Source organism: Mytilus edulis, chromosome 2 (genome assembly GCF_963676685.1).
Source record: "Mytilus edulis chromosome 2, xbMytEdul2.2, whole genome shotgun sequence".
Taxonomy (NCBI): Eukaryota; Metazoa; Mollusca; class Bivalvia; order Mytilida; family Mytilidae; genus Mytilus; species Mytilus edulis.
The window spans coordinates 2355982-2371294 of NC_092345.1; the positions used below are offsets into that span (position 1 = coordinate 2355982).

At 31.3% G+C, this 15313-nt stretch overlaps 1 protein-coding gene across 3 annotated transcripts; it reads right to left on the reverse strand.

The window, feature by feature from the left end:
* Positions 1-815: 815 nt before the first annotated feature.
* LOC139510060 (multivesicular body subunit 12B-like) lies at positions 816-15310 on the reverse strand. Of its 3 annotated transcripts, none has more exons than XM_071296284.1 (10): positions 15239-15310; positions 9516-9619; positions 8482-8589; positions 7447-7537; positions 6588-6720; positions 5442-5537; positions 4713-4822; positions 3439-3500; positions 2689-2739; positions 816-1765 (listed from the first exon to the last, which is right to left on the reverse strand). In XM_071296284.1, the coding sequence occupies exons 2-10, from the start codon at positions 9591-9593 to the stop codon at positions 1715-1717; spliced, it is 780 nt and encodes a 259-aa protein (XP_071152385.1). In that variant the 5' UTR covers positions 9594-9619; positions 15239-15310; the 3' UTR covers positions 816-1714. The 3 variants fall into 3 exon arrangements, with proteins under 3 accessions (XP_071152385.1, XP_071152384.1, XP_071152386.1); XM_071296283.1 differs by having other exon boundaries at positions 15207-15297; XM_071296285.1 differs by having other exon boundaries at positions 15112-15245.
* Positions 15311-15313: the final 3 nt, after the last annotated feature.

The following is a 15313-nucleotide window of genomic DNA, read 5'->3' on the forward strand; positions in this document are numbered from 1 at the left end:
GCTACTACAAACAAGAAAAATCATAAAAATACTGAACCTAGAAGAATATTCAAAAGGAAGTTCCATAATCAAATGGAAAAATCAAAAGCTTAAACACATCAAAAGAATGGACAACAACTGTCATATTCCTGACTTGAAACAGGCATTTTCTTATGTAGAAAATGGTGGATTAGCCCACCAACAGAAATGTCAGGGGTAGTTATTACATTATTAGTGTCAAATGTACTACAACAGATGCATAAATCATGTCAACTTGGTTTTATTATTCATATAAGTCTGGTGGGTGCCACATGTAGAGCAGCATATGTTTACTCTTCCAGAGCACCTGAGATCAGCTCCAGTTTTGGACAGGTTAATGTTGCTCGGTCTTTATAGTTTTCTGTAGTGTGTTTTGTGTACTTTTGTCTGTTGGTCTATTTTATTTTTTAGCAATTGTGTGTTCAGTTTATTTACGACTTATGAGTTTGAATGTCCCATAAGTATCTGTAGCCTCTCTTTTAAATCATATAGCATTAATTCAGGAGACAATCAATCAGGATATGCTTCTTACATTTACTTCTTTTCATGGGTGCATGAAATCCTGCAAGTTATAACTGTGGTTTAAAAGTAGATTGATTGATTGATTGATTGATTGATTGATTGATTGATTGGTTGATTGATTGTTTGTGTTTATTTGCCACTATAAGAGATCTGTTTTTATGGGTGAAGGTTGAAAACATACAGAATTTTCATTTATTATCATTTAAATTGAGAATGGAAATAGGGAATAGATCAGTTTGAATAAAAACAGTTTTCAATACAAAAAGCAAATAGCAAAATGTTTATAGTTTATTATTAGTGATCCCTTGTGTCTTTATTTGAACATTAAATAACATATAGCACTCTAAAAATAAATTAAAAATAATAATGCACAAACAAAATTTTGCTTAAAAATATGAATTTAAATTCAAAATTCATGACATACAAACACAAATAATGACACATCTCAAAATACATTTAGAACTCATAAATTTATTTGATAGACAAATATCTTCAATTAAAGTCAGACTTCCTTGTATTAACTCATTATATAGAAATTTCAAATCTTAGTTTATTCATTCTTTTTTAGTAAGTCCAAACTTGACTGGCTTTTAAAAAAACTTGCAACTTTTTAAAGAAGTTTTGTTGATGATATTTATAATCTCATCATTTTCCTTCTATAGGAATTGAAATTAATATATCATGAATCCATTATAAACTGGTTCATCTTGACCTATACCTTTTTGGTTTTTACATAAAATAATGACTAGGTATTGACACAGAATAGAGGCCGAGAATAGTTAAAGTCTTACAGCATCTCCAAAAATTGTCAAAATAAATTATACATGATGAAAAAATAATCTCTTGTGGGAAAATGGTTCCAATGTTGTGGTGTTCATAAGGACCAACAATATGCATAAAATGGCTGAAGTCTGATATGGCCTTCAAAACTGTGGCACACGACAATTAATATTAAATGTATAGAAACAGTCTAATGAAAAGATGAAAATTATATTAACATGTACTGTTATACATAAGTAAATCTCTGTAATAATGGATATAATATACAAATAAAAAAAATCATTTGTTTTTTAACATTTGTTCTGCAACATAAGTATAAACTTCTTCACATTCTATTCATGAATAAAATCCATCCATATTTTTCTGTCTGGTTTTGAATAACCTACAAGTTGTTTTAGTATCGAGTTGGCTTCACTGATCTTTCTGTAGCAAAGTCATACTCATACTGCAATTGAAAACATAACAGCTTATCAGTAAATTATGTGTAATGTTATTTTATCATTAATGTATTTATTTGACTTTAAAATATTTGCAAGTATCTTGTGCCATTTTTCTTACAATCATATAATGTTGTTTGTAAGTACTATGTTTTTGATGACCCTGGTGTCATTACCCAGCTGGTACTTGCCCCCATTGTAAAGGGGTAGCTTCACAATAATATATATATATGTGTGTTCAACAAGGATCAATAGTCCTTTTTATTTCATCTGATTCCTTAGTTACTAAGTAAACATAGTTTTAGATTTATACCTATGTGTATGAACTGTTTTAAATATTGACTCATTTCCAGTATGTTCTTTTTGACAGGGCTTGATAAGGTGTTGTTACAACTTACAAATATGTCCAAATTTATATTCACAAAGAATTTGGCTCATGTTGGTTCTAAGGGCCATCTTAAACCTGCAGTGAGGTGAGAGTTTTTTTTGCTACTTGTTGAAGTCCTCACTGTGACATCGAGATGAAGAATAGCAATAAATGTTTTTATTTTACTGTGCATGTACTGATTCTGTGTCAAGCCAACAGTATTAAAAACATCATTATTATATATTATACAATACAAATCATTGTCTTTGCAATTATTAGTAAATACTAAATGCAAAATAATTTATATTTTTCATCTGATTTTAAATTCAAAATATTTTTTTTTTTTGGTGTTTGTTGTATTTTGTTGCTTTTTTGTTTTATAATTTTGGTGAAGTTAATTTTTCTGTGCATGTCTGGACTATTTGTGTAAAGTAAAAAGGCGACATATGGACCAGTAGGTGCCCGAACAATATGGCATCATCCAGCTTTATTTCATGAACCATTGTATATAAATTGTCAGAATTATGAAAAACATTACATTGTTTAACTTAATCATAAACCTACCTGTCTTTCTAAATCTCCAAGTGTTTTATTATAGATCTGTGGTATTGTTATCTGAAAAAATAAAACAGGAAAAATACATTTATTGATTGCAGTGGAAGATCATACTAAAAAGAAATGTCTCGTCATTTCTTTTTCCGTTAATTGTTTAGTTATTAATTAGGCTGTTAGATTTCTCAATTGAATGTTTCATAGTTTTCATATAGGGGTCTTTTATAGCTGACAAAACTGTATTTGTTTTTCTCATTGTTGCAGGCTTTATGGTTACCCCAAATTGCTTACATCCACTTCATTTGAATATTGGTGGATAGTTGTTTCCATGGCAATCGTACCACATCTCCTTAATTTTATATTCCATACTGAGAAAAGCTATTGTTCTATATGTTTCCAATGAGAGATGAATATCTGAATTAGTCTATCAAAGCATCCATATCTCATTAATAACAACAGTATCAACACATGGCTTACAATACTTCAGTATATAACAGACTCATCTTTCTAAATCTGACATGGACAAGTGGAGAACTTTTTGAGAGAAGTGTTCCATAGCTTGCAGTACTAATATGTTTGCCTGTTTCAAAAAATGTTTGCTATTTGTAACCTCCTTTTTGTTGCTTACTATTATGTTTTATTTTATGACACTTTTTACCATGTTGACTTATATGTAATTCTTTGTATTTCTTCAATTGTCAAAATATTCCACTGACTACTGTATTAACTGTTTTACAATGCTGTTGTATCACTATTACTTACATCAGCCAAGTCAGACAGATCTGTTATTTTAGGGTTGATCGTAAATGGTACTCCTGACATTGCTGTAAAAAAATAATAAATTCATTAAAAACAAAATGTATGTGTACTATATGTTTACTGTATCCCTGTCCCAAAACATATATGTAATTAGTGGTACTCATACCCCATCTTCTTATTTATATTTATCACTATTGCTTCATATTACATTGTACATGTGTCACATATTATGACCTTTCTTCGTGTAAGGAGTTGGTTATTAAGAACTTGTCATATGTTGTGGGTCTATCTTTGATAATTTTTGGTTTTGGAAGCAGTCTATTTGATATCTAGGCTCAAAGTTCTATCTCTGCATGACTGATATCATTCACATAAAACAATTATTCAACAAACTTTAATTTAATAATGGCCATTTTCAAATTATAAAATAAAGACCATTCAAAGCATTTTACATCTTCTAAACTTAGTGCAGTTGTTCAAATAATTTCACAAAATTAATGTCATAAATTCTTGTAATACTTGGAACCATGAAAGGAGAGTTATCTCTCTTTAGCACTAAAACCCACAAAAATTCTGATTTCCCTTAAAAAAATAAATCAACAAACTGCAAATTTACTTGATTAAAGTATGAATAACTAGTCTACTAGGTGAGTTTAATTTTTTTTAAAGAATTCTAATCATTGAAATTCTTCCCATGAAATGAGGTTTATAGTTGACATTGGTTTGGATATTATAGATATTTAAAATTTTGATAAACAAATTAAAAAAAATAATTAAAATACCTTACTGTTTAAAAAGCTCTAGAAAGTTCATCAGACTGTGTTGTCTATATATGCTATCATATGTTTGTTGTTTTTTGAAAACAATCTTAGCTTTTTTAAGCCCCATTTTTATGTCCCATTTATGGCCCTTATGTTTTCTGGTCTGTGCGTCAATTCGTCCATCCGTCTGTTTGTTCTTTTGTTCATCTGTCCGTCCTGCTTCAGGTTAAAGTTTTTGGTAGAGGTAGTTTTTGATGAAGTTGAAATCCAATCAACTTGAAACTTAGTACACATGTTCCCTATGATATGATTTTTCTAATTTTTATGCCAAATTAGATATTTACCCTATTTTCACGGTCCACTAAACATAGAAAATGATAGTGCTGATGGGGCATCCGTATACTGGGGACACATTCTTGTTTTAAATATGAGAGAAGAAACAAAAATAAATATATATTATGCATTCATTTCAACTATATCATTTATAGCACAATATATCAAGTTCTTTAAACATACGTGTGACAGTAGCAAATCCTAAGTTACTGAAGGCTCTTTCTGGTGGCCCAGTTTTTGTTGATCGTGCAGTGCCTGGCATTGCATACGGTAAATTGGCTGCTATGTTGCTCCTATAAAACATATAACAGTCTGAATCTGGTCAAAATATACAATTCATAATTCACATGAATTATGCTTCAAAAACAATTAAGATTATCTGATTTTTAAGATCAAATATGACAAAATATGTATGAAATTGAACGGATTGAACTCTCCAAAAAACTAGATAAACTCGCAAATTATTCTTGTGTCTGTTCCAAGTCAGGATGTATGTGATATATTCATGTTTTTTTTTTTGATAACCTGCTAATTTGGTTTTGAAGGTAGCTCTTGCAATATTTTTGTTTATATCATTCCTACTTTTGTGACTTGAAATGATTTATAGGATAGACAACTGTCTGCATTGAAGATTTCATGTTGTCTTCTAGATGTTTTTTTTATCATTGGGTTGCTGCCTCATTGACATATATACTCTGCATCCCTATTAAATTCAAACCTATTATTATCTTTTTAAAGAAATCAGGTTATATTGAGCCTGACTAAAATACGATGAGTCCATTACTATCATTGGCTGGTTCTATGGAATACAAAAATCTATGCCATGTTTTGAGACCTAAACATAAGTTACGAGATTAGAGTTACATATTACGGTATTTTTTCATAAATAGTAACACAATAGTAATAACTTACATATTTATGGGCGGTGAAGAGCCTTGAACTTCCTGTCTCTGTACAGGGGCTATAATTCTTGACATTTTATAACATAATGCCATATTGTTTAAATCACTGCAAAAATAAATTGTAATTAAAATATTATGAAATATCCCTTAAATTCTCATTACAACTTATCAATTATAGTTCAATTATAGTTCAAAAAGTAATTCATGTATGCTCTTTTAAAAACTTTTTACTTAATACATGGTTATACATGGTTATACACTTGTTATGTAGTCCCTATCTTTCTTTGAGAGAAATAATAACTGAATTTCAGCGGAACATTTAAGGATTGAGGTAAGTCATATTGCTGTTCCATAAAAATATGCACCTAACCGAGGAAAGATTATTATAGTTGGGTATGAAATATAATGTTGTAGTACGGGTTTACAATATATGCAGGTCTCTCAATTGCTTTGTGGGTGATTAATCTACTTTCTACGTCCATGGATAATCTTCTCTGAACTCTTTTTGCCTATTCAATGTGATCTTAAATGTACTTCCCCTACAAGTGTATATATCCTAGTAGAGGTTTCTCTCTGCCCTTTTGTATATCCCATTGGTGTATTTTATTGATTTTTGACCTACTGTTAATAACACTAACCCTACAAAAATATATTCCGTTGGAGTTTTCCATTGACCTTTTGACCTACTTTGAAGTATATGTACACTACTAGAGCATATTCCATTGGAGGTTTATGTTGCCCTTTTGACCTACTTTGAAGTATATGTACCCTACAAGAGTATATCCCATTGGTTTCTGTTGACCTTTTGACCTACTTTGAAGTATTCATACCCTACAAGAGTATATCCTATTGGAGGTTTTTCCTTGGTCTTTTGACTAACTGTGAATTATACTAACCCTACTAGAGTATATCCCTTTGAAGGTTTCCGTTGACCTTTTCACCTACTTTGAATTATACTAACCCTTCAAGAGTATATCCCATTGGAGGTTTCTGTTAACCTTCTGACCTACTTTGAATTATACTAACCCTACTACAGTATATCCCATTGGAGGTTTTCATTGAACTTTTGACCTACTTTGAATTATACTAAACCTACAAAAATATTTCTGATTGGAGATTTCTGTTGACCTTTTGACCTACTTTGAAGTTTACGTACCCTACAAGAGTATATCCCATTGGAGGTTTCCTTTGACCTTTTGATAAAAGAATCAATTCTGACACAGCATCAGATGTAAGAGAGGAAGCCATCATTCTGATACATAATGTCTTCTTCTTCACAGCCTTTTCTCCTAAAGGATCAGAAAAAAAGGTTAGGACAATGTGAAAGGCTTTAAAGCTACAAGGAAAGCAGTAAATACATACATGTATAATCTAATATAAAACAGATGTAGACAAAATGGTTTCAGGTACAGAACCAAGAGACCATGCTGCAAAATTCAATTTTGTTGCCTCATTCTGAAATTAGTTTGATTTCAGTTGGACCTGTGGTTTTAGTAGGAAAGGATCAGAGAAAACTTTCTTAAGGGAGGCTTTGTTCAATCCAAATCTGAATGAATCTGAGGGATTTCAGTAATGATCTTTGGAAATTCTAAAGTATAGTAGTGTAATGGAAAGTATGGGTAATGCCAAAAACACATATATAACTATTTAGAGGTAAATTTGATTGACAAGAAGCTATGATTAGACATGTAAGATACATATCCTTTTAACATTAAAACTAAGTTCAATTGCAGTTAAGATCGTGTGTCCATGCTTTTCTTACAAGGATCTGGCAACAATCAAATCTACTTTTCCACTTTTTGATAGAGTAATTATTACGTCAGCCAATGAAATTTTAGCCTTCAAATTTTTGAAGGTGTTTAACATATCTACAAAACCAGAGGATTTTAAAAGATCCTTAAAACAGAAAGTAAAACAAAGCATTGTTAGATTGGGCACAGAATCTTTATTTAATCAGATTGCTCACAACCTTTGCCTATTAGTAAGTTACTACACAATAGATTATATGATCTTACTTGTATCTAAAGTATAATCAACACACGTAAATCCAGCAGGCACTGCATCTTTTTCATTAACTACAGCAACATCTACTAGTACATCACGACCCTAGAATAAGTTTAGCCAATCAAAATTAATTATTAGATGCTTAGTCATGTGATCTTGTAACACAACCCATACATCAAAATGATCAATGCCTTCATATAAATAAATTCCATGAAGTTTGACAAAGCTAATTAATTTTTGTTGCATCATTCCTTAGAAACATTATCTAACTTTAAAGTACAATGTAGATAAGGGACCAAGGCAAATACATGAAAAGAAACCCAAGAACATAGATTATAGTGTGAGATATGAGTTTTACCTTTCCCCGACAGCAATTGTTCAACAGCTGGGCAATTTGAAATCTGACTTAGTTAGGCTTCTAAATAGATATAAAGTTTTATCTCTGAATTATGAATAGATTGATCTTGGACTTATATAAAAAAAAGAATAATAATAATAATAATAATAAATTCTTTATTTAAAGAGGGTAAACTCAGTTAGTTACAATAAACTAATCTTCCCTGAGGCCCTCAAAATGTGTCCCCAGTACACGGATGCCCAACTCGCACTATCATTTTCTATGTTCAGTGGACCGTGAAATTGGGGTCAGAACTCTAATTTGACATTAAAATTAGAAAGATCATATAATAAGGAACATATATACTAAGTTTCAAGTTGATTGGACTTCAACTTCATCAAAAACTACCTCGACCAAAAACTTTAACCTGAAGCGGGACGAACGAACGAACGGACGGACGAACGAACGAACGGAGCCACAGACCAGAAAACATAATGCCCCTCTACTATCGTAGGTGGGGCATAAAAAAAAAGAGGCAATATGATTGCCAATGAGACAAATCTTCCCATAGGTTAAAGATAACTGAACAGTCAGTCACCATATGCATTCCTCCCAAAACTGTTTTAAAACCATACATGTATACAGTATTTCAGAAACTTTCTTTTATAATAAAAGACAGTTTTTAACTATGTTTAAGTTATTAACTCACCGAGGATGGAGCACATCTTTCTACACACAAGTACCTAAAGACCCGCCTACCAAACAGACCATCTTGCCATAAATCAGCCTCTTGTCTTTTATCATACGTTCTGTCAATCTGCAATTTTGTATTTATTAAGGACAACATAAAATGAATATAAATTGAATATTTTTACTGTACTGAGCATTCATTTTCTCTAATTTTGGTGCTATTTTCACATTTCCTGACCGGTCTGAGAAAAATATTTCTCTTCACTAGTGAAAAATCTGTTCTCAGCAAATGATTGGTTGAAATTTAATTGTGACATTAAATTTTCTTGTTTTCTTCTGAATTTGCTTATTGTGACGTCATGTAAAAAGGTGACCATGCCTGATGACGTCATGTAAAAAGGCGACCATGCCTGATGACATCATCAAAAGTACACAACTTTCCTCAAATCTTTGAGAATGAAGGATAAAGATCATTAGAGAAACAGATTCCACCACTGAAACTTGTGTATAACGAAATTTCTCCACCCTCAACAGTTTTATTTTAATTATTTAAAAAGCTTGGCAAGCCTCGTGCTTTAAATATAAAAATTTAACTGTCTCGAGAGGAGAAATATCGTAATACACTTGTTGCAGTTGTGGAATCTATATGTTTTTTTGGTTCTGATTTTCATGGATTGAGGAAAATTAGATTGTTAAATGGATACTTGATATCTTGGGCTGAAATTGGTTGTATAAAATTATGTCTACAAACTAATAGAAATATGTATTGCAATAATGATTTGAGTTTGCTTACTTTACCTACAAAAACAATACAGTACACTGATGAGTGAAATGTCTTTGATAAACTCATGGTTATTACAAATATATTTTATACTTTTTCATATTCCCATAAAAAGAAACAGTTTCTCAAATCATAACTTAGAAATAAGAGAGACTAGCTCTCTTGGCTAATAACTAGCAGATTTTATTATTTACACATCATAAAAACACAGTTTATTTAAAATTTTAACCAATAAATTATATTCCTGTATCAAATACAAAAAGACATATTACCACTATGAAAGCAGGTGGTACTTTAGTTAGATCTGTTACCACAGCAACTGATGTTATTGGCCAATCACTGTCTGCCATGTTTATCTTTATTCTTCTACTAGTAACTACAAAAAATAGAATAGAACAGATATAAAAACAGATTAATCTCCCATGTTTTATTTACATCCAAATTGATTTTTTTGTGTACTCTAAATCTCTAGTACTGTTTTCTTCACCTAACAGTTCTAGTGATGTGTTTGGTTGGTTTCAGCTGTTTTGTAACCCTTTATTTTATAAGATCTATATGTTCCTATCCAAGGTGTAATGTATTACCCTTTATTTTATAAGATCTATATGTTCCTATCCAAGGTGTAATGCATTGAATACATTGTGTTATTCATTATATATGGTATAAATAAAATTGTTTCATTGTAAAATGTAAAGAAATACAAAAGTTTTAATCCTCTTTATATAGGAGGTGTGAACTGTTACGCTTCTCCCCACTTAATTAATGTTTATGTTATGTGTAAAATTCTGACGAAGATAAAACTGAATTTAAACATTGTAATTTAAACATGTTAAATCGTTTTTTTTCTGGATTTCCTGTCTACTTATATAATTAAAACTATAAAATGAATAAGGTTGGCACCAATCTTGTAGATGTTTACTATGGAAATGTGAAGATATAGAAAAGAAAACCCTGTCATGCAACAGCGTATCAATATGACACTATTGTTTAAAACATAGTCCTGATTGGAATTTCTATTATGCGCACCAAATATACACCTCTAGTGAAAATATCTTTAAATAAAAAATAATGGAATAAAAAGGAAACTTCATAAAAAATGACTAATGTTATGTGACAGAATTGTTTCCTTTAGTGAATGTGATAGATACTTAGTCAGCTGTAAGCAGTTAATCTAAGGAAGTACTTCTTTGGCTCACTCTGTTAACGTGCTGCCTTATAACAAAGAGGTCCCGGTGGAAAGAAATATGATTTTGAAAGTAGAATCATGCTCTCGGGTTTCATTGGTGCCCAACTAAATCAAAGAGCAGATTGCTCTGAGGGATACTATTGCCAAATGTTGTTTTCATTGACACATGTATACATGTAGCTGGATAATATTATTTTCAAAACTTATTCAACTGCACATGTAAAATGTACTTAATCTGAAGTTACAAAATAGTCAATCCCGGATACAAGTGTATGAACAATGTACTCATTGTGTTTTATTTTTGTACTATCAATTCCAAGATTACTTTCCACAGCAGTCACAGCAGAGACTCAGAGTGAGAGAAGGTATTTCACTTCGTATCTTATCACCTATTTTCCTACGTTAATTCTAGGAGGAACCCCATTCCTAACTCTTTAAACATTTAATTTCCTTTGGGTCAGTGGTCATGACTCCTTTCCGTACACATTCCTCGGTTAAAATTGCGATCGTATTTAATATAACACGACGTTTATCGACAGAACGAGTTGATTTTTCTCGACATGTTTTGTTTTCAGAATTTACGGGAAATACTTACGGAAGGGAGACAACTCGAAACAATAATATGGAAGACTCCATTTCGCCGTAAGGGGTGTTGCGATGACTGAGGACTACATTTATTTTAATTTAAAGGATGCATATGATTTAAAATTATGAAACAACAATAACCCCCAGTAGCAGACAAACATAGAAACGATACCATGAGTTTTAAATCAAACAATTGAGGTGGGAATCCAGATCAACCATTCAATCTAATACCCCTTGAAGCCAACGTATATTAAATGTTAATTAAACGACCTAGATGGTTCTTCAATTCTTTATGGAAGTACAATATCAAATACCAGTTTCATAACGGTGACATATAAGAGAAACTCCACTTCAGTTCTTATATGACAAAAATAGATTTATCGGAATTCAGAGAACTCTCGCATTTTTATCAAAACTGGGAAATTCCCTCTGACATGTTTCTAAATTTATAAAAACACTAAATATAAATACTGCTTAATTCTGATTTTCCGTGTTGTTAAAAACACGCACATAAGTCAAGAGAAATATCAAACATGAAGATTATGAAAAGAACATTATAGGAAAGTTGTTTAATTTCAATCCCTTTGTTTGTTTTTATCTTTTGAAGCAAGACAATCATAAGAATCTGAGATGTTCCTTAATGTTAAGAATAAAACGATTGACGTGAGGGCAATGCTCTGAGCCACTGGTATAAGTCTACAGATTGCTTGAAAGCAATCGTATCCCAAAAACCAAACTTTGATAAGAGAGGAATTCTAGCTAGGGTATGTGTGTGAGAGGTACATGTGTATGATGACTGTTGAGATGGGGGAAGAGTAACAGGTTATGGGGATAGTAAATGTGGTAGATACTTAGTCAGCCATTAGCGGTTGAGCTTAAGGAAGTATTCTTAGCTCAGTCAGTATACCCTCTGCCTTGTAACACAGAGGTCCCAGGCTCAAGCACAGGGGCGCATATTATAGATGTTTTGGGGCAGAAATATATACCAGTCGTCTTGTATGCGTTATACATTGTGTTAACAGCCCTATTAACACAATGTATACCGGGTAATGGATACCAGTTGACTGGCATATATTTCCTCCCAATAACATCTATGATACGTGCCCCTATGGGTCAAGTACCAGTGGAGAAAAAGATGATTTTGTAAAGAAATTAATGCTCTCCAGTTACAGTTATAATTTTCTGTGACAAAGTTATAGGTATAGAACCACTAATTTAGGCCCTGGTCAGAAAGAACATACAAGAAAGGTGTATATATTATAAACAACATAGTTCCTACGGATAACTGTATCTTTGTAAATAGCAGGTATATTTGGGTAGTTTTGGTATCAACTGAAAGCTTTGGGACTTGGGAACACTGTAGATCCCTTGTTGAAAGATTAATTCGAATAATAAAGAAGTATATGAAATTTTGATAGGAGGGCACATTTGGCCTGTTGTTCAAATCAGAAGTTCCTGTTTTTGTACTATCAAACATCAGGTACATTTTGTAACCAGTAAGCTCTAATATGCAATTAAAGGTATGTTGATTTATTTTCAGGGCAAGTCAGGATAAGGTACACTTTTGACATGAAATAACTGTCATTTTATTTGAACTCAAAGTATCCATTAATGAGAGGGGGTAAGAGGGGTCCTGATCCCGAAATCCCGGGCTTAAAAACACCAGATCCCGAAATCCTGGGCTTAAAAACACCAGATCCTGAAATATCGTCCTTAAAAACACTAAATCCTGAGGTCCTGAAATATGAAAAAAGTATTCCCAGATCCCGAAAGGGTCAATCCTGAAATCCCGAGCTTTAAAACACTTGATCCCAGAGTCCCGATAAAGGTCCTATCCCCACAGGCACTTGTTTCTATCCATAGGAAGGTCGACTATCCATATTTATGACCTTCCTATGGATAGAAACAAGTGCCTATGGATAGTCGACCTTCCTATGGATAGAAACAAGTGCCTATGGATAGTCGACCTTCCTATGGATAGAAACAAGTGCCTGTGCCTACCCCCTTCATTAATGCTTGAAAATTCAGAATATAACATATAAAGCAATGGTGCTATGAACTAGTGGTTTAACAAGATTCCAGTATTTCTAGGTGCTGAAATGATTATGATCAGTTCAATAACCAAATGCTGAAATCACTATAAATAGGTGACTTTTTATGTTGGTGCCGATCAGACTTGGGGTAATTGTAATTGTAATCGTTAATCAGCTGTAATTGATTACAATTTTTCAAGTAATCATTGTAATCATTAATCAGCCAAAAATCTGATTACATGTAATTTAATTTAATCAATTACTTTTCAAAATACCCTGTAATCATGATTTATAATTTTTATAATTACATTCTGATTACAATAAAAAAATCTTAAACTGTGTTTATGGTCAATAAATGAACCTTTTTGTTATTCTTATTTAATTACTAATAATATTTAACATCTTAAGATAGTAACTGATAGTTTGGTTTACTTTTTTTTTTATAAAGCATGATAATTGGTTTGTATACTTCAGTAAAAAATTAAACTGCTACAGTATTGAAAAGTCATCAATGGCCTTAGTAAAAGATATTGTACATATATTCACAATTTAAAAATTTACATATTTATATTTGATAACTGTTTTCTTTAACCCTTAATTATAATCTTTTGTTAATGTTGTGATTTTTGTCAACTTTGAATTGACAGGTAGAAAACCAATTAAGGTTATTTTTTTATTGCAATTACCAATTGAGTATAGCTGTAGGACAATATATATGGTAAAAGATAAATCAGACATGTGATCATTTATCTAATTAGCACAAAATTAATTAAAAGTTGGACAAATATCTTGTTTAAAATTAGCAAATTGTTTTTGGTATGTATTTGGACTGGACATGTAAAATGCAATGATTTTTAGTACTTGTATTTTGTTTACAATTTGATTAAACTGGTAACATTATTTAATCCATATTTTAACTTCCATGAACTGCAACTTGAAACAAATATAAATTAAAGTCTAGAATAGGTCAGAAGACAAACAGCAAACTCTTTTTATAAAGCTATATTCAATTGAAGTCAAAATAATTCAGAGATCAATGATGATAAAGTGCAATGGGTCATAACCGGTGACACAATGTTCATGTATGTATGAAGTGAACTTTTGTGGTTTATTAAATAGATGAAGTTTGAAGTTATCATTTTATAATATAGCAAACTAAATACTTTCTAAAAAATGCTATAGTTATATTAAACGTTTATTCATTCACATCATTCAAAATGTTTTTTTTTAAATTCATTTTAATCAGATGTAATCATGATTACTTTGCCAATTGTAACTTGTATTGCATAACTTCCTCCAATAAAGGAGCACCTCAATCAATGAGTATTCCACCACCAGTTCGAAAGTACATATATCTTAATCTTTAAAATATAAAAGTCACACAGGTAGATAACTATCATCATTAAAAGGAATATTTAAAATGTTTTGTATATACACATGTATCGGCATAAAAATATGAGCTAGTTCAACGTCATTAAATTTAAAATTTAAAATACTTCCTCGATATTTACAGTTTATTTACATGTATATATATATATATGATCAGCATAAATCGTTCTTCTGCATGTTTGCTGATTTTATTTAGGATAGTTAACCTTTATCTGTATTTGTGCTTTGTCCAATAAAATATTTGAATTTGTATACAGTGTAGTGTGGCCACGTACCCACGCTTATAGTCCAAATAATTATGACGTCTTGAAAGGCTATTATAATTTTTTTCTTTGACGCCTTACATCGACGATGTAAGGCGTCAAAGAAAAAAATTATAATAGCCTTTCAAGACGTCATAATTATTTGGACTACCACGCTTACTGCTTCATAGGACTTTATTGGGCTGAGTTGTAGTATTATAGTTTCATTAAATGTAATCATTAATTTAATCAGACACTTTCAGAAATGATGTAATCATTAATTTAATTTAATCGTACAAATGACAAAGTAATTGTAATTTTATCAATTACATTGAAAGTAATCGGACCCATCTCTGGTGCCGATTTGACTGGTCTAAAATATCAAACGTAAATAATTATTCATGCGGACTTCGTTCTCTTTCACAAGCAGCACCTGTCTAATGTTAGAAACCTGGTATAAACATCTGCTGTGTAAATATTAAATACATATTTAATTGTAACTTTTGCGTTTGTAAATTGTGAAATTACCAAAAGAACTGCAATGTTTACATTTTCCTTACAAAATTTCAATCGTTGTCACAAAAACACTTGAATTGCTGTATTGTTATGCCTACTAAAACGTTTGTTTGATTAAG

What these genes read in the sequence shown, in the direction of transcription:
- LOC139510060 (XM_071296284.1), bottom strand. Translation starts at nt 9,593, where the DNA reads ATGGCAGACAGTGATTGGCCAATAACATCAGTTGCTGTGGTAACAGAT. An exon ending in AGGATTTGCTACTGTCACAC is followed by an intron (nt 3,501 to 4,712) that starts GTATGTTTAAAG and finishes ATTTTTTTACAG; the next exon opens with CAATGTCAGGAGTACCATTT. An exon ending in ATCTGTCTGACTTGGCTGAT is followed by an intron (nt 2,740 to 3,438) that starts GTAAGTAATAGT and finishes TTATTTTTTCAG; the next exon opens with ATAACAATACCACAGATCTA.